The sequence below is a fragment of the Sorex fumeus genome, unplaced genomic scaffold (assembly GCF_029834395.1).
Source record: "Sorex fumeus unplaced genomic scaffold, SorFum_2.1 ptg000098l, whole genome shotgun sequence".
Lineage (NCBI taxonomy): Eukaryota > Metazoa > Chordata > Mammalia > Eulipotyphla > Soricidae > Sorex > Sorex fumeus.
In genome coordinates, this window is record NW_026606155.1 from 35,637,171 (window position 1) to 35,663,235 (window position 26,065).

The following is a 26,065-nucleotide window of genomic DNA, read 5'->3' on the forward strand; positions in this document are numbered from 1 at the left end:
TGTTAAAGTCTGTTAAAATCTATTTCTGTTAAAGTCATCAAATTTCCAAACCTAACTTTAATTATTTTTAAAAATGAATAAGGCTTCTTTAACTTTTTTTGAAAGCATTCATTTATTCATTTAACACTACAGATATTAATGATTGCTTATTTGTGCAGCACTAGATTTGATAATAGATGGCAAATATTGGCACCAAGGAGAGGAAAGGAGAAAGAAGGCAGGGAGGTAAAAGTTGGCCTAACTGGGATCATACAGAGAAGCTGGCTACTCCATTAAGAGGTATTGAGAATTCTCTGTCCCAAATCTTGGAAATTCTCTATAGATGTTCCTATTCATAAATTCTATCCTCAATGTTACTCATTTTAAATATTTTTGTTTTGGTTAGTTAGGCATTCACATTATAATATGTTTAAGCTCTCAATTACCATACCTTCTATCTTGGATATGCAATTTCCATCTAGTGTCAGCTCTTCCAAGTTAATACAAGATTCAAAGCCTTCCATTTTTGTGAGATTATTATTACTGAATGATGCCCATTTCAAATTTTCCAATCTTTCTAAATTTGTGATTTCAAAGAGATTTTGCCCATCAAAATTTAAGGCAGTTATCTGTAGGATAATTCACATTACACGTAACTTACCAATAAATTCAACAATAAGATAACTAAAATACCCTATATTTTAATGAAATCATTAAAATTGGAAAGTAAACATCACTGATTGACAGTATCTCATGGACAGCAAGAAGCTCTTAGTTTACCAAAAACCAAAATTTGACAGATTATAACTGCAAGAGGGACTTACATGGTTGTCTGGATACTACAGTGTGCCAGTGAGATTCCCACTGCAACAAAGGACCCAGCTACTGGGAAAAAGCCTTCTGCTCTCAGCCCCTTCCAGGACACTGCCTTGGTGCACAGTGCTACCTGCCCGGGCCCAGGCTTGCACAGGTTGGTCCACATTCAAAGATAAAGAGACATGAGGGGCTGGGTATTTCAGCCCAATGTAGGACTAATTTTAAGGGTTATTTTCACTGTCTCATTCCCCAAGGAGCCAAGGTTGTCACAGTGCTTGCATCAGTCAATATCTGTCTATACCCTGTAATAAAAATGCGACTAATCGCTTCCATTTTCAAGGGTTAACCTATTTTTAGCTCATATGCTATTTAGGCAAGAGAATTTTAGCAGCAAGAAGCTTGTTGCTGCTCCAATAACCTCCTTTTCCATGGCTGTATTCCAACCAGTTTCCTTAGCCTGTGCCAAGATTTACCTTTATCAAGATTTATTCCTTCACCTTCCCACACAATCTTTCAATTTTATCTCTGCTTTTGATGCTCTAAAAATTTACACGTTTATATTGCCATGTTTTTAGAATCTGCCCTCTGGCTTTGTAGTATAGCTTTATTCCAACTTTTCATTCTGTGGTAATGGCCAACAAGGCTTAGCTCCTGTAACATTACAATCCACAGCCTGACCTCCCTATTTTATTTTAATGTCACTTCCAATTTTCTGCTTCTTACCTATCTGTGTTCTCTTTATGACAAACAAAAGCTGAACAATTATTCATTGAAATCAAGCTCTTATATTATATTTAGTAAAACAAACCTTTACCTTCAAGTGCCAGTTTGCAAGCATATGTAAATGTGGTACTGTCTTTGAAATCTGTGTCAGAATTCTGGCAACAGGCCATATACTAAGTGTCCGGGGCTTTTCCTCTTTTGTACTAGAATGCTGTATGAGAGAAAACTAATATAATAAAAAACATGATTAATAAAGAAAATAGCAAATAGAGAATCATGTGTACTTAGCTAACAATATTATTTCTTAGAATAGTGGTCACAGAATGATTTTAAAATGGCATTTTGTTTTAAAATGGGTTTTTTTGTTTTAGCTTTCACACTTGGAGATGCTCAGGGGTTACTCCTAGTTCTGCACTTAGGAATTACTCCTGGCTTGGAGGACCATATGGGATGTCAGGGATTGAACCCGGTCTACAGCATGCAAGGCAAATGCCCTACCTGCATACCATTGCTGTGGACCCTTAAAATCTTTTCTATAACTTGATATTTTTAAAATTATATATTCATGAGAAGATAACTATGTCATCACAAAAAGATTAATACAAACCATTTAATCACTACTAAGGCCAGCTGACAAGATAGAACACTACTGCTGTCTTAGAAGTTTGCTGCGTGCCCCATTCCAGTCCTTTCTGCTCCTTTCCCTCAGAAGCAATCACTCTCCTCAAGCAAGTCAATCACCAGATCGCCAATTTTATATCTATAGGCCTGTGTTTTTATTCATAAAATTTCACGCAACTGAAATATTTTAATTTTGTGTAAACTGAATAAGTGAGTTTTATATAGCTTTCTATTTTGCTAAACATGATATTCATTGATGCTGTTGGATGCAGCTGTAGTTCATTCATCCCGCATTGCTATATGATATTTCCTTACTGATTTTTCTATCAGAGAATATTGGGATTGATCTGAGTTCTGCTGCTATGACATGCACTATTGTCATAAATGTCTTGTGCATGACTGTTGGCAAACACAAGAATTTCTTTGGAATAAATGCAACTTTCTTGCTCATAGCTTTACTAAATGCTAGATGTTTTTCCAAAGTGGTTTGCATCAATTATAACATTTTGCTAAATTTTCATTAAAACCTGAAGGTTTTCAGATTTTTGCCAATTGTTTCTATGAACTGGCAGATCACAGTGGTTTTACTATTAACAGTAAATGTCTAAATCTTTTGGATGTATTTTTTTTCCTAATTTATTCTGGAGGGCTGGCGTGATAACACAGCGGGTAGGGCATTTGCCCTGCACGCAGCCAATATGGCCGACCCGAGTTCGATTCCTCCACCCCTCTCGGAGAGCCCGGCAAGCTACCCAGAGTATCTCACCTGCACGGCAGAGCCTGGCAAGCTACCCGTGACGTATTCAATATGCCAAACACAGTAACAACAAGTCTCCGTGACGTATTCAATATGTCAAACACAGTAACAACAAGTCTCCTTGACGTATTCAATATGCCAAACACAGTAACAACAAGTGTCATGAAGGAGATGTTACTAGACCCGCTCCAGCAAATCCATGAACAACGGGAGGACCGTGACCATGACCGTGATTTATTCTGGATATATAAAGGATGTTTTTGTAGGTTCTTTTGAAAATTCTTTCCCTGGTAAGAAAGTTATCCTTTTTTCTTTCTTTGTGGTATTTTCCTTTGAAGAATAAATTATTCATTTTCACAGTGAATCCAGTTTTTCATAGTTCATGCCTTTGTTTCCTGTATAATAAACTCTTCCCCTTTCCTTGGTAATGAACTCTTCCCAAATACAACTATTAAAAACTATAGTCTTTTCTTTTAAAACTTCTTGTTTAATACCTTTAACTAATCAGGCATTACTTCTAAGGCAACTCTGTTATTTATCAAATTTTCGCATATACAAGAGTTACTTAACATAGGCTTTTTCTCTTCTGTTGATTTATTTGTCTAATTTTCTGAGAATTCCACATTATCTTTAAGGATTTTGGTAGAGTTTGGGTTTTTATAAGGTAAATCCCCAATTCTTTAAGAATCATCAACAAAAAAGTTTATTTTCTATTTTTGAATAGATAAGTAATTGAATATTATTTTTAGAAATTAATATATAACACAATAAGTAAATAGTTATTTAATTTATTATTTTTTCTTCTATATTTCCCCCAGTCTATCTGGGCTGCCACAACCATACAGGCAGAAAGTGTGAGGAACTTTTTCCTTGTATCTATAGTGGAAACTTTGGCAGCAACCGTTAGATATTTAGAGTGGAGAAGTTTAGAATAGATGTTGATAATTTTGTCCAAATCATGGTGTAATTAATCTGGATAATAAAGGCATTTCTTTCCCCCAGGTAAAATATTTTGTTTTCATTTCAGCCAGCCAGACGATAGATAATTTCAATGTTAAGATTATTCATAGAGACATAGCAGTGAATCTGGGAAGACAGCAGCTCTCTGGAGATCTCTCTGGACCCTGTACAGAGCCAATTCCATAGGCTCACCTCAGATGGAGTGGGTTTACCCTCTCTGCCCGCTCCAGATAAAACCCCGGTGACCATGAGCTTCCAGAAGCAAAACCCACATATGCGGGTTTCAGAGCTAAGACTCCAGGCCACATAGTGGCAGTGGAGACAGGCAGTTCCTCCCCATTTTCCTGCCCACTTGGGGTCCTGAGCTGTCATGCCATCATTCTGCCTCTGGTTGCCATCTCAGCAGATCACCTTGATCCCGAGACTCCCAAATGAATCTCAAAATGGATTAGCTCTCTACAGAGATGTCTCTGGACCCCAACCATTTACAATTTTAGAATTTCAGAAGCATGTGGACACTTTTGTGGCTGCATGACCTTTCATTTTGAGACTTGTTGTTACTATGTTTGGCATATTGAATACGTCACGGGTAGCTTGCCAGGCTTTGCCATGCAGCAAGATACTCTCGGTAGCTTGCTGGATCTCTGAGAGGAGTGGAGGAATCGAACCAGGCTTGGCTGGGTTGTCTGCACTCAAAGCAAACGTCCTACTGTTGTGCTATAGCTACATGGGGCTGGAGCGATAGCACAGCGGTAGGGCGTTTGCCTTGCACGCAGCCAACATGGCCGACCCGAGTTCGATTCCTCCACCCCTCTTGGAGAGCCCTGCAAACTACCGAGAGTATCTCGCCCTCACTGCAGAGCCTGGCAAGCCACCTGTGATGTATTCGATATGCCAAACACAGTAACAACAAAATCTCCAATGTAGACGTTACTGGGCCCACTTGAGCAAATCGATGAACAATGGGAGGGCCTTTACCTTTACCTTGACCTTTCATAATAGTCATAATAAGCAACAGAAAATGAAATTATCTAGCATCTGCCCCTGGCAGGCAAGCTTGAATAATGTTGGGAAAATTCGAGCAAACCACAATGCCCAAAAGTAGAGAGAGAGAGAGTATGAAGGAAACTGTCTGCCATAGAGGCAGGGGGAGGACTGGAACGGGGGATGGGGATACTGGGGACATTGGTGGTGGAAAATGTGCACTGGTAGAGGGAGGGGTGTTCGATCATTGTATGACTGAAACTCAAACATGGAAGCTTTGTAACTTTATCCCACGGTGATTCAATAAAAAAGAAAATCATTCACAAATGTCTTCTCAAAGCCTCTAAGCTTCTTATCCACAAACGTTGCTTATTTTAAGACTTCTGAAAGGAACTCTGGAGAGTTCCAGTTGACTAGGAAAAACAGGCTAGAGGTACATGTGAATAGTGTTTAGAGATGATGAAGTCTTACAACTCTGTTGGTATTTAAATAGGCTATATTTACACACACACACAAACACACAAACACACAGAGAGAAAGAGAGAGAGAGAGAGAGAAGAGAGAGAGAGAGAGAGAGAGAGAGAGAGAGATGGAGAGATAGCACAGCTTGCACACGGCTAACTCAGGTTCGATTCCTCCACCCCTCTCGAAGAGCCCAGCAAGCTACCGAGAGTATGCCACCCGCACAGCAAAGCCTGGCAAGCTACCTTTACGTATTTGATATGCCAAAAACAGTAACAACAAGTCTCACAGTGGAGATGTTACTGGGCCCGCTTGAGCAAGTCGATGAACAACGGGAGGACAGTGCTACAGTGCTATATTTACACAAAAGAAAAATTCAATTGGTATGATTATTTTATATAGACTAATATATAATTTAATTAGCATGCTAAGTGATACATATCTTTAATATCAAGTAAACATACAGGATATGTATTTAAATGTTTTGAGTAGCACAATGAATATTAAGCAGTAAAAATCGAACCTGAGTAATCTTTGTTCCAGAAATAAATTTTGCAGCTGCTGTTGCTTCTTCTTCAGAAATGAGGAGTCCATCTAAATGAGTAAGAGTCTTTAATCTGCTAATAACACTCAGCCTTAATGTATCTGGCTTGGGAAAAATAAGAAAAAGTTAATTTTTATGAAATATTATATGAGTGGGATGGAGTGATAGCACAGCCATAAGGCGTTTGCCATGCATGCGGCCGATCCGGCCTACCTGAGTTCTATTCCTCCGCCCCTCTCAGAGATCTCGGCAAGCTACCGAGAGTATCTTGCCTGCACGGCAGAGCCTGGAAAGCTATCCGTGACGTATTCGATATGCCAAACACAGTAACAACAAGTCTCATAATGGAAATGTTACTGGGCCTGCTCGAGCAAATCGATGAACAAGGGGAGGACAGTGCTACAGTGCTATTACATGAGTATGACACAGAAAGAAATGTTTCTTAGTTTCTTCCCATAGACATCTCTTATTTTATTATATATATATATATATATAAAATAAAAGCCTTGATTCTTTAAACTCTTCTTAAATTGTAGAGTTATTAAACAGTGTGGGAGTTGTAAAAATTTGGAAACAGAAAAAGTATTGAATTTTCAATGACCAAAAATGAATCCAAGATCAACAATGTAATGAGTTGGAAGTGCTTCTGGCAGTACTTGCCCATGCTGCATTCATTTCTTGGGTGAAAATGAATTTCGAGTGGATAAAGATTTAAGAAGCTCTACTTTAAATGATGGTTGAGAGGCCAGAGAAATAGTCCAGGATGCAGGGTATTTTCCTTGCACAAGGCTGATTGGGATTAGATCCCGAGCATGCCATCTGGTTCCCTGCACCTCACCATAAGTAATACTTTAATGCAGAGCCAGGAACAAGACTTGAGCACCACCAAAAACCAAACAACAAAGACAAAAAAAAAAAACCATACATGATGGTTGAAATTGAATTTCATTGAAGAATTAATCTGTCCTGTTTCTAAGTAGATAGCAGATAGTTCTACTCTTATAAAGAAGGAAAATCCTATAATAGCTCAAAAAGTGGCTGTTGAAAAGGATTCTAAAGGCAGTGTTTTCTCTTTATGAATGAGAGTTTAGCTAGCCAGCTCAATGCCAGTCGTTAGCCCTTGACATATAATTTGAAAACAAGAGATAACTTTAAATTCTTTTAAAAAGGTTAAGCACTTATATAAAAATCCATGTGTATAAATACATATGCATACATATACGTGCACATATATATAAAGATAAGACTTATTTTAAAGCTTCGGAGATAAGCTGAAGTACAATTATTGAATATACAAATATATTATCATGAATCTACATATTTTTATGAGAAAAAAGTGTTAAAGATCTGTTTATAAAAAACAATACTTTGAAAGTTCAGATTTATGAGAGGAAGTGACATTTGGGATTAGCATAAAGAACAAATAACTCAAACTACTATTGTAGAACGTTTTTCAGCTACAGGTTAGGATATAATATATATCAAAATAGGTGCCCCCTTAATAGTATGTTTCTCACTATCATCTATTATTCTTGGTTCCTATGCCTCATTACAATTGAATTCTAGCACACTAAACTGTACTATATAAATTCTTGAGTTTTGCAAATGGCAATGACATCTAACACTCAATTTCATCATACCATCCAAATATTGGAGGTTACAAAATAAATTTGATAAAATTATTAACTTGTAATAACATTTATACACTTAATTACATCAATTAAACATTAAAAAACAAAGAAATGTTAGTAAAACAAAGAGAGCTAGCCCATTTATGGCTATTATTGAATAGGTGAGCTAATGGCTCTGAAATAAAAAATGACAGTCTATTGTCTTTATAAGCACATTTATTGCATACCTTTTGCCATGGATTATGTCGAATATCAAGGGAGAGGAGGTTTGTGGTTTGTTTGCATAGTACATTTATTTCCTCACCAGACTTTTTTAGTTGATTCCAGCTCAAGTCTAAATACTTCAGTTTCATAAGACCTCTAAATCCCTCGAGAGTTATCACATGATTATGACTTGCATCCAAATATTCAAGGTTGTACTGCAACAAATAGAAGTGATAATAAAAGGCCAGGCTTTGTATTCAAATAATACTTACAGTTCCTTGATTTTCTAAGTATTTTATTCTTTTTGATAATCCTTACAGAAAACCTAGACATTATACTGCAATAATGACATCTATGTATTCTCTTAAAGAGCTACTAAAGCATTTTCTTCATTTCTTCTAAATTTTTATTTTATGCCTTGCTATTAAAGAGTATAACTGTTTGTTTTCATAAAAGAACAGGTTAAAAAAAACCTAAAGTAAAACAAAGCAAAACAAAGCAAAAGGCAATATATTTGTTCCCAACAAATAAAAAATTATGCTTCTTTGATAGCAAGGCTCCTGGTTTTTACTGTGGAACCCACAGTAACATTTGGGACTATCATTGTTGAACCATGAGTCTTAAAAAGACAACTGTCTTTCTTTCCCCAGGAACTGGGGCAGAATCTTCACTTTTTAGTTCCTTGGACATAAACTATACTCTATGAATTCAGTAAATATCTATGGATATTATTCCCAGTTTTGCAAAGTTTTCTGCTTTATTATTTCTTGTATTTCAACAAGTCTTTCTTAATTTACAGTACAATACTATCCATCTCACAGGATTGAAACCCACAATACTTGTTTTAAATATTCTTAGGGAGAATGGCTCATAATTCAAAGTAGATTAGTTATCATTAGACATAGGGAACATATTAACAATACATTGCTTAACTTGAAATAAGACAACAGTATTTTTTATGGGCTGGAGTAGTAACACACAGGGTAGGGCACTGGTTTTGCACCCTGGGATCAATCTCTGGCACCCCAAATGGTCTCCCAATCCCCACCATATGTGATCCCTAAAGCAGAGAGTTAGGAGTAATTTCTGATCTCAGTTGGGTGTGGTCTAAACCCCCCACCAGGAAGTATTTGTTTAATTTAAAAATATAGGGATTAATATAATTTAAAATAGTAAATAGTCATTTATTTTTATCTTTTCTGGACAACTCTATGGCAGAGATATTTTCAGATTTTAAAAAGCATTATTTATGGGCACTGGTAGAGGGATGGGTATTTGATCGTTGTATAATTGAAACCCAAGCAAGCACAAAATATGTAAGTCTACAACTGTACCTCATGGTGTCTCACTAATAAAAATTCTAAAGAAAAGCATTATTTTTTAAAACCAGATGTGTAAACACACAAAAAAGGACGGGCAAAGGGACGGCAGCGGCCTATCTCTCCCACCGCCCGCGTTTGGTAGTTTCAGGCCATTTCCCCATTCCAGGGAGGTCAATGGCGATGGTCAGGTGGAGGAAGGAAACGAGGGTCAGGCCGGTTGGTCTTAGCAGCAGTTTATTACATGGAAGAAGTTTATGTCATAGAGGCACCAGGATCTCTCAAGCATGTGCTCCCCATTCTCTCGGCTTTTGTCCCCATTCTCTCAGCCTGTGTTCCCCATCCTCTCAGGCACGTGTTCCCAGGTTCTCTAAGGCACGTGTTCCCCAGAGAGCCCTGAAATCTCCCTTATAGATCATGGTACCTCTAAAGGGCGCAATACAGTGATGTCATCAAAAGGAGTTACATTGAGGCGGCAAACCATACATGGTTTCTTTACATCTACAGGCCAGTGATCTTGGCCTCGGGAAAGAAGATACAAAAACCAAGACTGAAACCTTTCACAAGCTACAAGCACTTGGATTTGCATCCCAAAGACCAGTCTTCTAGAGCTTGGAATCTACATCTAAAGACCAGGCCTGGCTAGCACCTGAGATCTGCATATCTAAGACCAGCTAGGTTTCTGTGAGATAAGGGAAGCTGCCTCTTACAATATACTGAAATTATTTACTGAAGGCAGATGAAGGGGAGAAATGTTCAGTCTCATCCAAGCTAGTCAGGACACATGGGAAAGCAGTTTCTAGGGCAGACTCTCACTTAGCAGATCGACTCACGCTAGAACAGAATTCTCTGGGTGTGTTTCTCCTCTCCTTGTCCAACAAACATATAAGCATACATAATATAAATCATTTTGTATGAACACAGTAAGAAATACTTTAAGCTTATAGAATTGCTCTCCTAGGGCCATCTCGATCTCAGACTGCAGTGCTCGGGCCAGATATCTTTCCTATCCCTAGCAGCAGGATCCTAGTCTCATTGTTACTTTTGGATCATTTGCCTATGATGAAACTCTTAACCTATAGTTAAGAATTGTGACACCTTGGCCTGGCTCATCTCGATGCCAGGGTAGCACATAACTCACCAGCTTGCCCTGGTTCCATTCAGTCCCACGTCGGGACCCTGCTCTTGGGGTGCTAGGAAGTGAGGGCAACTGAGGCTTAAGTTGAGAAAGCAGATGCCTGGGAGTGAATAATATTCAAAGCCAATTAACTCCTAAGTTATAAAGCATAATATTAATTGTCTTCCTGTATCTATACAAAAAGGACATTGCATTAAAGTAAACTATTCAAAAGACATAAGGAGGGTGTTTGAGTGCAATATGCTGGGTCATTGTCCATTTGTTATGCAGGTCAAGAATTTCTGCTTCCTGAAAAGTGAAAGGACTATGCGTTAATCCAGGCCATCATGTCTGTCAGGAGGGGAAGGGTGTTGCCCCATTCGCCCTCTCCTCTCTGGAAAGAAAGATGGCGGCCACATGGGAGCCTTGTGGACAGCAGGTATGAGCCGGGGGTGTGGGGGCGACTGAAACCTCATGGGAAGGGGGGCGTTCCGGTCCGTCCTTCACGCCCTACCGAGGTCACCAGTTGCCCCCCACGAGCGGCTCTCCAGCACAGCCACGGCCCCAGAAGCATAAGGACTTAATGCAGAACCCGGCAGCTTGGAGCAGAAAAGTGAACGGACTATGTGTTAATCCAGGCCATCATGTCTGTCCGGAAGGGAAAGGGTGTTGTCCCATTTGCCCTCTCCTCTCTGGAAAGAAAGATGGCGGCCGCATGGGAGCCTTGTGGACAGCAGGTATGAGCCGGGGGTATGGGGGCGACTAAAACCTCATGGGAAGGGGGGCGTTTCGGTCCGCCCTTCACGCCCTACCGAGGCCAACAGTTGCCCCCCACGAGCGGCTCTCCAGCACGACCACGACTCCAGAACACAGAAACCAATTTCTTAACTATCTGACTTTCAGTAGAAATACTTCCAGGGTCAATAGGTAAAATAGCCTAAATCCAAAACCAACATTTAATTCTTGAACCCAGCTGTAGAAAGCAAATCACTTCACAATGCTTTTTCAGCATGTCTGATTTGGGGGGGGGGTAAACTCTAAATAATAGTGGTGAATCTTTTATTGAAACAATGAATCTAATCAAAGCAGATAGAGTGTTAACTAGAATTCATCTGCCTCACAGGGACTGGGAGGGGTGGGGGGTGGGGTTCTATTGGGGTTCTTCATGGTAAAAAATAAGTATTGGGAAAGGGAAATGTGTTTGATATTTGCATGACTGAGACCTAAACCTGAAAGCTTTGTAACCTTTCCCACAGTGATTCAATAAATAAATAAATAAATAAATAAATAAATAAGACATAAGGAGAGGAGAAAGGCAATATTAACTTACAGTACAAGTTGAGTGTCCTAGAAGGATGAGACCTTACAAATTGGTTGGGAAAGAGAGCATAGAAGTGGTTACAGACAAAGTAATGGGAATGATTTGGGAACACTGTGATGGGTGCAACCTGATAAACCTAAGCTCCTTGTACTCCAACAACCAGATATTCTTTTTATTTGATAGTTCAGGTGTATGAGTCAAATATGCAGCTTAGGAGATTTTATTTTCTGCTGATGTCTTGATTATAGATTCAAATTCTGTACAAGCCATACATTATATTTATTTTTTTACCATTTATGAAGCCCAGGCCTTCCATTTAGAAATATTTTTTGGTTGGGTATTGTGATACACAAGGTAAGATCAGGATGATGAAAACGTAACATATTTATATTTTGCAATCTAGCAGAATCAATTTATAGCATGTAGAATATGGAAAGTCTTCATATAAGATACAAGTGTAAAAAAATGATAGTTAAACTTGATACATCCAAAGCAAATAGAAAAAAATAGAAGAATTAGAAATTACAGATAAATAATTAAACTAAATTACCATTTATACTACTGGGATAAACAATCATTATTAAACATACATTCAATGACATGCCACAGAGATACTTCTGGACCCCGCACCAGGCTGTCTCATCAAGGGCAATCTGGAGTGAGGTGGGTATGTTACCCTCCCAGCCCCAACAAAACCCCAGGAGCCAAAAACCTCTAGAACTCAATCGCTGCCATGCTCACAGCTGATCTCCACAGTTCAGATGAGCTTCATCTGTGAGTAAATCTGCTGAAAAACTCAAGTTTGAGGGATTTGTGACTGAAAACTCCAGGCTTGCACAGAGTCGGGAAAGAGCAACCTTCCCACAATCTCCCAGTGCTTCTCTGGTAGCCTGGTGGTCTCACCCATGAACTGTCTCTGGCTCCATATAAGCTTATTAATAGCCATGATCCAGAGACTCATAAATAAATCTCTCAGAAGAGAGCAACATAGGGGCCAGAGTGATAGTACAGTGGGGAGGGTGTTTACCTTTACGCAGCCGACCCCGAGTTCAATTCCTGGCATCCCATATAGTCCCTCAAGCACTGACAGGAGTGATTCCTGAGTGCAGAGCCAGAGTAACCCCTGAGCATTGCTGGGTGTGACCCCAAAAGCAAAATAAACAAAGACCAACATAGAACGACATGCCCATGCAGCAGAGATGGCCTCTGGACCCCAAAGTTACTGTTCAGTAAAAAAAAAATTAAATTAACCTCAGGTGTATAACCATAAAAACAAATTAATTAATTAAAGGGCAATCTGGAGTGAGGTGGGTATGTTACCCTCCCAGCCCCAACAAAACCCCAGGAGCCAAAAACCTCTAGAACTCAATCGCTGCCATGCTCACAGCTGATCTCCACAGTACACGCAAGGCAAATTATTAGAGAACATAGAGTGAAGGCAGTATAGGTTTTAAAATTCCCTGAGACTACACACAAAAACAGATTAAATGAATAAAACAAAATCACATGGGAAATGTTTATAACAAAGATATGTGACAAAGTATCCTCAAAAGTACACAGAGAAGTTAATTTACTGCCAACAACCACAAGATCTGTGGTGTCCATATCTGTGAGAGGAAGAAGGAAGTATCTAATGGACCTGAGAACAAAGAGAGCCTCAAAATGGCCAATATGCACTGAAAAGTATGGGAACCAACTTGAGTACACCTGCTGAAGACAGAAGTTTTGCTTCCACTGATGCAGGAGAATGACCTACCAAAGTTGGCGTAGACTATCATTCTCTATACTGTCACACCAGGGCTGCCTTCTGGAGCAGAATGCTTCTGAGAGAAGAAACTACTGTGACTAAGTCAAAATTAAACAGAATAATGATGAACAGGAAAAGAAAAGAGAAACTTTAGAACAGACTGAGGGAAGAGAATACAGCCATAAAATATCATAAAATCAGTGGCACAATTTTTCATAAACATATAAACAACAGAGGGACCTGTGAAACTAGAAACTGATGAAGGCTGGAGCAATAAATAGTACAGTGGGTAGGGCATTTGCCTTGCATATAGCCGTCCCGGGTTCGATTCCCAGCATCCCATATGGTCCCCCAAACACCTCCAGGAGTAATTCCTGAGTGCAAAGCCAGGAGTAACAACCCCTGTGCATTGCTGGATGTGACCCAAAAAGAAAAAGAAAAAAAGAAACTAGAAACTGATGTGATCAGTGATGTGTATCTGGTCTTCAAAGAGGATTTAAACTGAAGGTCTTTTTATAGAAAGTGTATATATGCTTTGTTACCAATCTGAGCTATACATGTTAAAATATGTTAGATATGAGGTCAATTACAAGAATTAACTCATTCACACAATTATTTCATTTAAATCATTTTAAAAGAATAGTTCTTACCAAGTGGTATACTTCATCTAAACAAGTAAATTCATTAAAGCTTATATTAAGTTTTCGAAGTCCTGTCAACTTGGAGAGGTCTCTCAACTTACTCAAACTGTTTCCATGTAGATTCAGAGACTGAGGTCACAAAATAAAAAAAAAAGGCAGGTTATAGACTAAAGATCATAATTATTTTTAGAATTATTTATATATATTGAAGAAAATATATTAAATAAAATATGTATCTTTTATATATTTACATATATAGAAGAAAATGATCTAATATATGACTTTAAATGGCATGATGCTTACCACAATATGATTGAAACTGCTAGTCTTGGCAAGGGAATATATTGCTTTGTCATTCAAACTAACAAGTTTTGGTCTGGACTTAATCTTGGGATCCATTCTTATCACTTCATCATCAAATTTCAAATCTTGGGACACTGTTTCTCCTAAATTTGTTTTGCATTCTTCTGAAATTATATTGTTGAATGAGGAAAATAAAGAGAGAGACTTGACCTAAAAAATTATTAAAAATATTTTGGTTGCTGTATTTATCATCTTGAAAAAGAAACAGGCTATGTAGAAATAATTCATTTTTCAGTTAGGTAGCAATATCTATGATGTAAGAATAAATTAAGAAATATATGAGACCAGATTAAAATTATGGCTAAGAATGGTTGTATTCACCTCTCCCATTGAAAATCCTTTAAAACAGGCAAGAGATAATTTTAAAAAATATTGTGTAATAGTTGATACAAAGAACTAGAATTGTATTCTAGTATTTTGAACACAAAAGACTAGAATAATTAGGAGCAAATGAACTGATAGACAAAGAGGAACAAAAATGTAACCTGTAGTGTCAAAGCATATAGAGAAGACCACATCTGTAGAAATTTGATTTCAGAGTAAACAAAGAACAGTCCTCTAAGTAACTGTAAGACAAGTATATAATTATGGTAAGAAGTGTGAATGAGTGAGCAAAAACAATATGAACAAATCAGACTAGTTCTAGGGAAACAAAGTCACTTAAAAAAGAATCTTTGAAAAATATGGGAAAATAAAGCATATATAATAAAATAGGTTACTATTGAAGAGAATATGGTAAGCACTTCAAAGTCAATGAAATAAACTGTGATAAGATATTACATTTTTTAATAAAAGGTCTGAGAAATCAAATGAATATGGTTAAATACATAATTAGTAATGTTAGCCAGAGTGGTCTTTAGAGACTAGACTCTAACAGTAAGAAAACCAAAATGAACAAATAAATAAATGGGACTACACTAAACAAAAATACTTCTCTATAATCTAAAACAACAACCACAACACAGCAATAAAACCTCAATATCTTATTATTTAAATGAAAAGACACCTGACAGTATTCAAAAGAATATTGACACATTGGGCATGACAAAGGGTTAATAGTCCTGGTATATAAACCCATACAACTCCACAGTAAGAACAAATGAAATAACCCCATAAAAATAGGTAGAAAATCTGATTATCACTTATTCAGAGATGATATACAGTCAAAAAGCACATGAAAATAAAAATACCCATTACTACTTAGCCCAGCAAGCTACTGATAATATTTTTATCAAAATATTTTGCCTCATTCAGAAAGAAACATGTAATTTCTTTCTATTTACTCAATATGAAAAATAAATATCCCTTTTTTGCCCATCAGAGTGGAAAAGAAGAATAGTATCATATTGCTCAGGATGCAGAAAAATAAGTACTTCACACATTGCTGGGAATTTGTAAATAGTCAAACGTTTGTGGAGAAAATTGTTAAAATCTACCAAAAATCTACCAAAAATGTAAAGGCTCTTTGATTAATTCTTCCACAACTTTATCCTGATGAGAAACATTCATATATATATGCCTATATGATGATATGCATGTACAAAATCATACAGTGACTTTCAGTGAAGTACTGTTACTAATTTATGTATATTTATTTTAGTGAGACCTGAGATCAAACCCAGAAATTCATATATCGGGGGTATGCACTCTACCACTAAGCTATATCTTATGCCAGAAATACTGTTTGAATAGTAATAAAACTAGACGTGTGTTATCAACATTTGTAACAAAATAGTCAAATTATAGTACGATTGTCACAGTATTATATGTGTATTAATACGTATTAAAATGAAAATATGTATTAAAATGAAAAATATGTATTAAAATGTATTAAAATATGTATTAATGTATTAAATGTATTAAAATGTATTAAAATATGTATTAATATGTATTAAAATGAAAATATATGTAAGACATATTAGAGGAAAGAAGATAGAACTATTAGAACTACATTCTATTGTATAAACTATATATATTAGTTATATCTAAATGCACAGAAATAAGAATGAAGGCAAATTCATAAATCTATTAACAGTGGATAGCTTTGTGAAGAAAGTGGCTATATGACTGAAGTAAAATAAAATTCCTATTTATTCTATATGGTTTCAATCTTTTCCAATGCACACAGCCACATATTACTCATATAATATATTTGCATAATAAAATAGGTGTCACAAAGTTTTGTTTTGAAAATTAATTCTTTATAAAATAATTAAATACAGCCTATAAACATGGCCTAATGTTACTAGACTTCAAACTACTGCTCTGTTCTCATTTTCAAAGTTCAAGTTTTAAAAATGTATTCTTACCATTGTAAGATACTCAAATTCCACAACATATTCTGGTAAAACAAGGTCATGATCAAAGACAAACCACTTGCAGTGCCGAATGCTACAGTCACATTTCCCATGTCCCACGACAGAATCTGGAGTAAAATCCCAAACAGAAACAAACAAGCAAGCAAAATTATTCTTCAAAAGTTAAATGCCTTTTCATTCTTATATAGATCAATAAATAACAAACAACAAATTTCTACTATTATTTGATTGAATTTATTTCTGGGCCACACCTAGCAACACTCAGGAGCTACTCCCAGTTCCATGACTGGAGGCCACTACTGGCAGTGCTCAGGGGACTGTGCAGTGCTGAGGTCACACCTGGGCCTCTCTCATGGAAAACGTGTGCTCCAGTGTATTGAACCATCTCTCTAGCCCTACTGAGGGCTTTCCTCCTTATTTCTCCACCCCCTAAAGTTTAATATCTGTTAATATGAACAATTTTTGCCACAAAATATACTAGTAGGGTTTAATATATTTAATTGGAGTTGGACCACACCTGGTAGTGCTCAGAAGTTGTTCCCAGTGGTGCTCAGGGATTGCTCCAGGGCCAGGGATACAACTGGAGTCAGCCACATGAAAGGCAAGTGCTTAAACTCTGGAATATCTCTCTGGCTCCTATACATATCTTTTCCCTTTAATACTTTTTCAACTTTTCTTTTCAATATTTGGCTAATACAGGTTGTTGGTGGTGGTGCTTTTGGGTCACACCTGGCAGCGCTCAGGACTTACTCCTGGTCCTGTGCTTGGAGACCATTCTGGTGGGCCCAGGAAACCATTTACGGTGTGGGTGATTGAAACTGGGTTAGCTGTTTGCAAGGCAATCGCCCTAACTGCTTTACTACCTTTCTGACCCTAGCTATACTGTTCTGGCAAATGGATTATTTATTGCTTTAAAATCTTTGTTATTAAAAGGGAATGCCCTGCCACAGAGGCAGGGTGGGATGGGGGTGGGGTGGGGGGTGGGAGGGATCCTGGGATCCGTGGTGGTGGGAAATGGGCACTGGTGGAGGGATGGGTATTTGATCATTGTATAATTGAAACCCAAGCACAAAAATTTGTAAGTGTACAACTGTACCTCAAGGTGTCTCACTAATAAAAATTAAAAAAATCTTTATTAAAGGTTGTTTTTGTTACCCTTTGACACACACAAGCATACATACACACAAAAAAAAAATCTCAAATAGTTTATTTGAGATTCAGGAGGTTCATCATTCAGGGGGCCTGAATGATACAGCACAGAGGGTAGGTGCTTACCTTGCATGCAGCTGACCCAAGTCCACTTAGCATCTTTTAGTCATTTGAGTCACCAGAAGTGATTCTGAGTGCAGAGCCAGGAGTAAGTCCTGAGCACTGCTGGGTTTGGCTCAAAAACAAACCCAAAAAGTTCATAAAGTATATACGCATACATAGGTATGTAAATGTCAGTGAAATAGAGAATAGATGCTCTTTGGTAGCTAGGAAAAGGTTTTTGTAGAAAATTTTACAAACTCTTAAAGGTAGAAATTACACATCAAATGCAAAGAATACATCAAATACATTTTGAATTCAGAAATTAAAACACATAATTCTCAGGGCCAAACAGGTCTGGCACTCGCCTTGCAACACTGCTGCCCTGGGTTCAATATCAAACATCTCATATGGTCCCCTGGGTCTGCCGGTAGTGATTCCTAAATGCAGAGCCAGGAGTAAGCTCTGGGCACTGCTCAGTGTGTTCTGCACTCCCTCCCACCTTCTCACCATCCACACCTTCCCCCGCCAAAAACCCCAAACAAATCATAATTATCTTTATCTCAGACATACTTAGTAAAATTTTTCGAGGAAGGAATACTGAATTAACCATTGGATAGTTTTCTTTACTGATTGAGTCCTGTTCATACGCCTGAACACAATGGCCAAGGAAAACCTTCGTAATGAGGAGGATGCCTAAATGTGAAAAACACAAACAAATATTTTAACAACTCATTTTAGCAGTTTTCCAATATCACTTTCCTTATTGGTCTGAGATATGATTGTTTTTTGGCAGAGGTCATGGTTTGTAATTTGCTACCATATAGCACACAGCACACTATTTGATCAAAAACAGGAGGTTGGTATTTGCTATAGCATATTCTAAAAAATGATATTAATAATACTATTATAATAAAATTAATATAACATCAAAGATTTATAGAAAAGGAAGACTTAAAGAATATTTTAATTAAATAATTTAAAATGAGAAAGTTGTACTTGCTAACTGGATAAAATTGATTTCTATATCATCAGTACCTCACACATAGCTGAAATGGTAGGAGGTATTCAATTACTGACTAAACAGGCATTATTTCCCCTTTAGACACTTAAGAAACCTTGGAATTTTCTAAACTCTATCTTTAGGAGGAACTGAAATCATAAAATAGTTTCTGATTTCTGTGCATAAGACATTCAGATGGCATTTTAAACTATGAAAATTATAAAATATAAATAGGGAGGCTTTGCTTTGTTCTGGAGAACATATATTAAAAGGATTTACAGAAAAACACAATGAAGCAGCTATGAAGATGAAAATGAAGAATGAGAAAAAAGAAGCAAATGTTTTTTTCTTAAATAAGATTTCTTTCAAAGCTTAATAACCTGTTTAATTTTCTGATTATTAATAGCTATAAAACACATGTACATAACTTAGTTCAACATGAAGCACCTTCGCAGATCTATAATGTGCAATCTTTTATAAAAATTATATTAACCAGGGGTCAAAGAGACAGGAATCCGTGGTGGTAGGAAATGGGCACTGGTGGAGGGATGGGTATTTGATCATTGAATAATTGAAACCCAAGCACAAAATTTGTAAGTCTACAACTGTACCTCATGGTGTCTCACTAATAAAAATTAAAAAAAAAAAGAGATAGTATAGGGCACTGGTCTTGCACGAGGCTGAGCCGGCATCCCAAATGGTCCCCTGACCTCAGCCAGGAGTGATTCCTGAGTGCATAGCCAGGAGTAAACCCTGAACACAGCTGGGTATGACCCCTAAACAAAACCAACAAATATATAAATTACCCAAATTTGCAGCTATGAAAGACTGATAAAGAAGTGAAAGAATAGGTGGTACTTTCTCCCTGGCCTGATAAGTTTCTTTATTACATATTCCTTGCAATTGTGGTGATAACTTAATAGTATTATTTATTAATATTTTTAAGTGACATAAAGGAGAAATTATTTCCATTTTGCATGGTAAGTATTCCTGTCACCTGCCAACTGATAATATATAATGGTATTCAATAAAAACCAGAGCAACTGAAGGACTGTGGACAAGGGTGAGGCAAGAAAAGACAGAATGAGATGCTTATTACCCCAATCTGTGGATACCAGGGATCTTCTCCCTGAAGTTTAGTACTCAACTTATGTGCTTTTATTTACACATAGTCAATATCAACTCATGTTCTTTTATTTATATGTATTCAAAATACATATTATAAAGCACTGATAACAGTGAATAAATTAAAATAATATTTTGTCTTATAGAAGATGGATTATAAATTAATTCATTTCACTTCACAATTTGTCATCATCCAGTTTTATATTTATACCCATATTTTTGTCTCCTCTAATATTATGATGATTAAGGACAATTTATAAAGTTTGCCTTCCTGAGTACTCTGTAAGAGAGATGATTACACAAACAGGTTTTTCTCTTCCTATAAATTTGCGGTTATGCAGTATGTACTATGGATACGTATGTTTTATTTTTTGAACACACTTAATGAACAAAATTACACTGTGAAAAGTTTCTCTATTTCATATAAATTCCGTTTCAATAATTATATATCAATAATAAGTGGATTTCATACTATTAATATTGACACAGGGAAATATGTGTTGACAACCTGTCTAAAATAATTAACAGAAAGTCATATACAATATTAAATAAAATGGTTTCAGAAAAATGTCTAGGTTGCTAAAACCAAGTATCAGAAATGTTATGAAAACAATGAATGCATTCACAATAGAATATAAAAGTTCAAAACTACTGTATATTTGTATTTACCATGTCTGAAATCCTCATGATCAAAAGAATTTTTATTTTCATCCTTTTGCTTCTGCCTCAAAAATTCAATTCTGGGACACTCACATATACCGAGACTATTAGTAAGAATAACAGCTTCATTTTTGTGAAAAATCTGTAAAAAAAGACAGTCTGAATATTTTTATGAATATTTTGTAAAACTTTAACATTAACATGGGTAGTTTTGTCATTTTATGTTTATGCATCTGGGCAAAGAAAATTCAGGCAAGAGTCACTGAAAAAGACATAAATAACTACAAGTATAAATTTTATTTGGTAAAATAATTAATATATTTTAAATTTTCATACAACTAAATTATGATGAAGACAAAAGCAACTAGAGTCAAGACTGACAACACTACCACAGAGACTGGCCCACATCCAAAAGAAAAAAAGCAACCGCTGTTGGAGCGGATGTGGCTAGAAAGGGAACCTCCTTCACTGCTGGTGGGAATGCCAACTGGCTCAGCTCTTTGGAAAACAGTATGGACAATTCTCAAAAAATTAGAAATTGAGCTCCCATTTGACCCAGAAATGCCACAGGGAATATATCCCAGAAAGGCAAAAAAGTATAGTTGAAGTGACATCTGCACTTGTTTGTTCACTGCAGCACTGTTTACAATAGCCAGAATCTGGAAAAAACCTGAGTGCCCGAGAACAGATGACTGGTTAAAGAAACTTTGGTACATCTACATAATGGAGTACTATGTAGTGTTAGAAAAGATGAAGTCATGAAATTTACATACAAGTGGTACTATATGGAAAGTATCATGCTAAGCGAAAGGACCCAGAAAGAGAGGGACAGAAAAATTGCATTCATCTGGGGAACATAAAGTAACAAAATTGGAGACTAACACCCAAGAATAGCCAAGATAAGTACCAGGAGGTTCACTCCATGGCTTGGAGGCCAGCCGCACATGCTAGGGGAAAAGGCAGCTCAGATAGAGAAGGGAGCACCAAGTAAAGGTTGTTGGGAGGATCCCCCCAGGATGGGAGTTGCATGCTGAAAGTAGACTATAGACCAAACATGATTGCCACTCAATGCCTGTTTTGCAAAGCACAGCACCCAAAAAGACAGAGAGAGAACAAAAGGGAATGCCCTGCCACAGAGGCATGGTGGGATGGGGGTGATGGAGGGTGGGAGGGGTACTGGGATCATTTGTGGTGGAAAATGGGCGCTGGTGGAGGAATGGGTCATTCTATAATTGATCATTCTATAATTGAAACCCAAGCACAAAAATTCATAAGTCTACAACTGTACCTCAAGGTGTTTCACAAAAAAAAAAAATCTAAAGAAAAAAAAAAGACAGACAACACTGTGTGGTACAGGCACTATAACTTTACAAAGTTTTATTCTACCCAGTCACACTTTGCAAGCTTATCAAAAGCAATGAATTTTTTACCTAAACTTGTTCATGCCAACTGTATGTTATTAAAATTATTCATGTCATACAAAACAGTAAAACATGAGGAGAAAAAAAAGAGCTGTTTACAATAAGCTTTCCATTAAGTGGAAATTTTTGGTTAGATATGGTAAGATTTCACAGAGACTAATTATTAAAAACCCTGCCAAAGTATGTGTATGTGAGGCAAATGCAAAAATTTGGTGGTGATAGGGAAGATCATATTAATTGAAACTAGATGGATTCTTACATTCAATTTGCTTTGCATGAATCTTTAAGGTCATGTTGAAGTTTTAATATTTTTGGTTTTGCATCAGGGCTTATTCCTAACTCTGTTCTAAGGGCTTATTCCTGGTGGTGCTTGCGGGGCCATATGTGGTTCTGAGGATTTAACTCAGAACATAAAAGGCAAACACCTTACCCCATGAACTGTCTTTCCAGTTCTCATCTTCAACTTTGAAGAAACTAAAGCTTGTATGTAATATGGTTGTGTCTAGAGCAAGAAGAGCTATCTGGAGTTTTCCAATTTCATACTCAAAGGGGCTGGAGTAGTATAATGAGTAGGACATTTGTCTTGCATGAGGCTGACTCAGGTTTGGTCACAGGGAATCCTCAAGCACTGAATATTGTCAGTAGAAATCCATGAGCATCATCCAGCATGCCCTCCAAACGGCAACCCCCCCCCAAATCCCCCAAAATTCAATTTCATACTCAAAGGTTTTGGCGCTATTTAATATCAATTTCCTGGTGTTCTCTTTTATTTCTTTTAGTAGTGTTTTGTAGTTTTCTTTGTATGGATCATTCCCCTCTTTTGTTAGACTGATTTCTTTGTACTTGATTTTCTGAGGAACAATTGTGAAAGGGATGCTTTTTCTTTTTTTAAAACTAATCTCTTTCATTATTTGCATATAGAAAAGCCATGGACTTTTGCATATTGACATTACAGTCTGCCACTTTACAAGTCTCTTGTTTTTAGGAGCTTTTTTGTAGAGTATTTAGATATTCTTTGAATATAAATTATGTCATCAGCAAATAGAGCTTGACTTCTTTTCCTATCTGGATGTCCTTAATGTACCTTCTTGCCTAATTGCTATGGCAAAGACTTCCATTATTATATTGAATACTAGTGGTTAGAGTGGGCAACTTTGTCTTGTGCATGATGTTAGAAGGAAGGCTCTTTTTTCACCATTAAGTATATTTGATGTGGGCTTTTGGTAAATGGCTTTAACTATGTTAAGGAAAGTTCCTCTCCCATTTTATTGAGAAGTTTTTTTTTTTATCATGAATGGGTGTTGGATCTTGTCAAATCTTTTTCTGTCATCTGATATGATCATATAATCTTTATTTTTCTTGTATTAATATGGTGCACTACATTGAGTGACTTGCATATGTTAAAACATCCTTGCATCCTCAAGATGAATCCTATTTGGTCATGGTGTACATGACTTTTTGATGTGTTTATGAATTTGATTTGCTAGCATTTTATTGAGAATTTTTGCATCTAGTTTCATGAGGGAAAATAGTTGGTAGTTTTCCTTTTTTGTGCTGTATTTGTCTGTTTTTGGTATGAAGATAATTATGCCTTGTAGAAACTGGGAGTGTTGCTGTTTCTCTGATTTCCTGGAATAGCCTGAAAAAAATTGGCAGTAAGTCCATCTTAAAGGTTGAATCTATCTGGATCTTGGCATTTTTTTGAGGGCGGGGGGAGGACTTGATTATCATTCCAATTTCTTCCATAGTAATTGGTCTGTTCAGTTGTTCCATATCTTCTTTTTATTGATTTACTGATTTACTTATTTAAGTTTTCTTTTCTCCTTACACTTTATAGAAACATTGTGGTTTACAAAGTCGTTTATGATGATTTGATAGATATTCTATATACCAACACCAATGCAACCACCACACCTTCCACCACCATTATCTCCAATTTTCCCAACCACCCCTTAAGCCTGTCCCCATAGCAGGCCCTCAATAATTTATTTTATATAGCTTGTTATAATTTGCTAAAATAAATATCAAAAATGTTTTCTCAGAAGAAAGTTAGTGAGTGAAGTTGTTGTATCTCACCATGCATCTATTAAGCCCTTGTATAAGAGATTACTAAAATGTTGTTACAGGTTAGGCCTTATGCATTGATATTTTGTTCAATGATTTTGGTTGCATTCTATATTACATTGTATCATATCTGGTGTATTTCTCCTGGTTTATCAGTGTTGTGGAGTTTGAGATTTTGGTGGCCGCAAATGTGGCCGCATGATCCAAGAAGTCCAACATTTTTAATGGGATGATACTGTTAGGAGTTAAATTTTTCAGTGGGTGGTGTATTGGGGGGAGGGTGACTGCCAGGGTTTCCTGAAGTACAGGGAGAAGTGGGGGTACAGGGAGAAGGGGGAAGGTAGCCCATCCCTACTCCATGAAAGCCTGGAGATTTCAGTCACAAAAACCAGATACTTGTGTTTTCAACAGATTAATCTTGGATGAGGCTCATCCCAAGCAATAGAGTCCAGACGGGAACATGGTAGCAATTGTGGAGTGTGGAGTTTTTGGCAGTTTCGACGCTGTTGGGTGGGTGTTGGGCTCACCCATCTCACTCCAGGGTGCTCTGAACAACTCAGCATTGTGCAGGAAATGAGAAAATCTCTGCAATTGATCTCTTTTGAGATATCTGGATCATGGCTGGTGAATGAATTTATATGGTTCTGTAGGTGATTCATGGGCATGATTCTATTTTTTCTTTTTCTTTTCTTTATTTTTTAATTTTTATTAGTGAAACACCATGTGGTACAGTTGTAGATTTACAAATTTTTGTGCTTGGGTTTCAATTATACAATGATCAAACACCCATCCCTCCACCAGTGCCCATTTTCCACCACCACGGGTCCCAGTATTTCTCCCACCCTCCATCCGATCCATCCCACCATGCCTCTGTGACAGGGTATTCCCTTTTGTTCTCTCTCTCCTTTTGGGTTCTGTGGTTTGCAAGAGAGGCATTGAGTGGCAATCATGTTTGGTTTATAGTCTACTTTCAGCATGCTTCTCCCATCCTGGGAGGATCCTCCCAACAACCTTTATTTGGTGCTCCTTTCTCTATCTGAGCTCCCCTTTCCCCTAGAATGTGCGGCTGACATCCAGGCCATGGAGTAAAACTCCTGGTACTAATCTCGGCCACTTTTGGGTGTTAGTCTCCTATTTTGTTACTTTATGTCCCCCAGATGAATGCAATCTTTCTATGTCTATCCCTCTCTGACTCATTTCGCTTAACATGATACTTTCCATGTAGTACCACTTGTATGTAAATTTCATGACTTCATCTTTTCTAACACTACATAGTACTCCATTATGTAGATGTACCAAAGTTTCTTTAACCAGTCATCTGTTCTCGGGCACTCAGGTTTTTTCCAGATTCTGGCTATTGTAAACAGTGCTGCAGTGAACAAACAAGTGCAGATGTCACTTCGACTATACTTTTTTGCCTCTCTGGGATATATTCCCAGGAGTGGTATTGCTGGGTCAAATGGGAGCTCAATTTCTAATTTTTTGAGAATCATCCATACTGTTTTCCTGAAAGGCTGAACCAGTCTGCATTCTCATGGGCATGATTCTTAAATCAACCTTTGGAGGTCATCACTTGATCACTTGACTTCCTGTTAATCATCGATTTGCTTGAGCGGGCGCCAGAAATGTCTCCATTTGTCCCTGTCGCATGCTAGAGTAGCCCAATGGTGTCTTTTCATTCTAGGAACACGAAGAGCCTCAAACTGATCATTCAGGGTCTTGATGAAGAAGTGTGACCATCTAATAGGTGGCAGCCACATGGTCTTTTGATGTCCCGTGGAATCCAGTCGGTAATGGCTATAGTCCAGCAGTTGTCTCCAATGCTCATTACGTATCCAGCCCATCTGATTTTTGGCAAACGAGACAGCGTCCCTGATTCTTGACCATTGATGGAGATCGGAACTCCGGATTCTTTATCTCCTTTGAGTGAAACATGGTACTCCAAGCATAGCTCTTTCGATTCCTCTTTGAGAGACCCAAATAGCATTTTCATCCTGCTTTCGTAGGGCCCAAGTCTCTGAGGCGTATGTTAATGCA

At 37.3% G+C, this 26,065-nt stretch overlaps 1 protein-coding gene across 1 annotated transcript in view; it reads right to left on the reverse strand.

Moving 5' to 3' along the window:
* LRRC9 (leucine rich repeat containing 9) overlaps positions 1-26,065 on the reverse strand; it is a 133,867-nt gene that overhangs the window by 50,686 nt on the left and 57,116 nt on the right. Inside the window, exons 13-21 of the mRNA XM_056133779.1 lie at positions 20,553-20,685; positions 18,329-18,451; positions 16,499-16,614; positions 14,130-14,339; positions 13,836-13,955; positions 7,705-7,896; positions 5,826-5,951; positions 1,610-1,729; positions 431-608 (exon numbers count right to left, since the gene is read on the reverse strand). Of these exons, the coding sequence (XP_055989754.1) occupies positions 431-608; positions 1,610-1,729; positions 5,826-5,951; positions 7,705-7,896; positions 13,836-13,955; positions 14,130-14,339; positions 16,499-16,614; positions 18,329-18,451; positions 20,553-20,685 (1,318 nt within the window). The remainder of the gene's footprint in view (positions 1-430; positions 609-1,609; positions 1,730-5,825; positions 5,952-7,704; positions 7,897-13,835; positions 13,956-14,129; positions 14,340-16,498; positions 16,615-18,328; positions 18,452-20,552; positions 20,686-26,065) is intronic.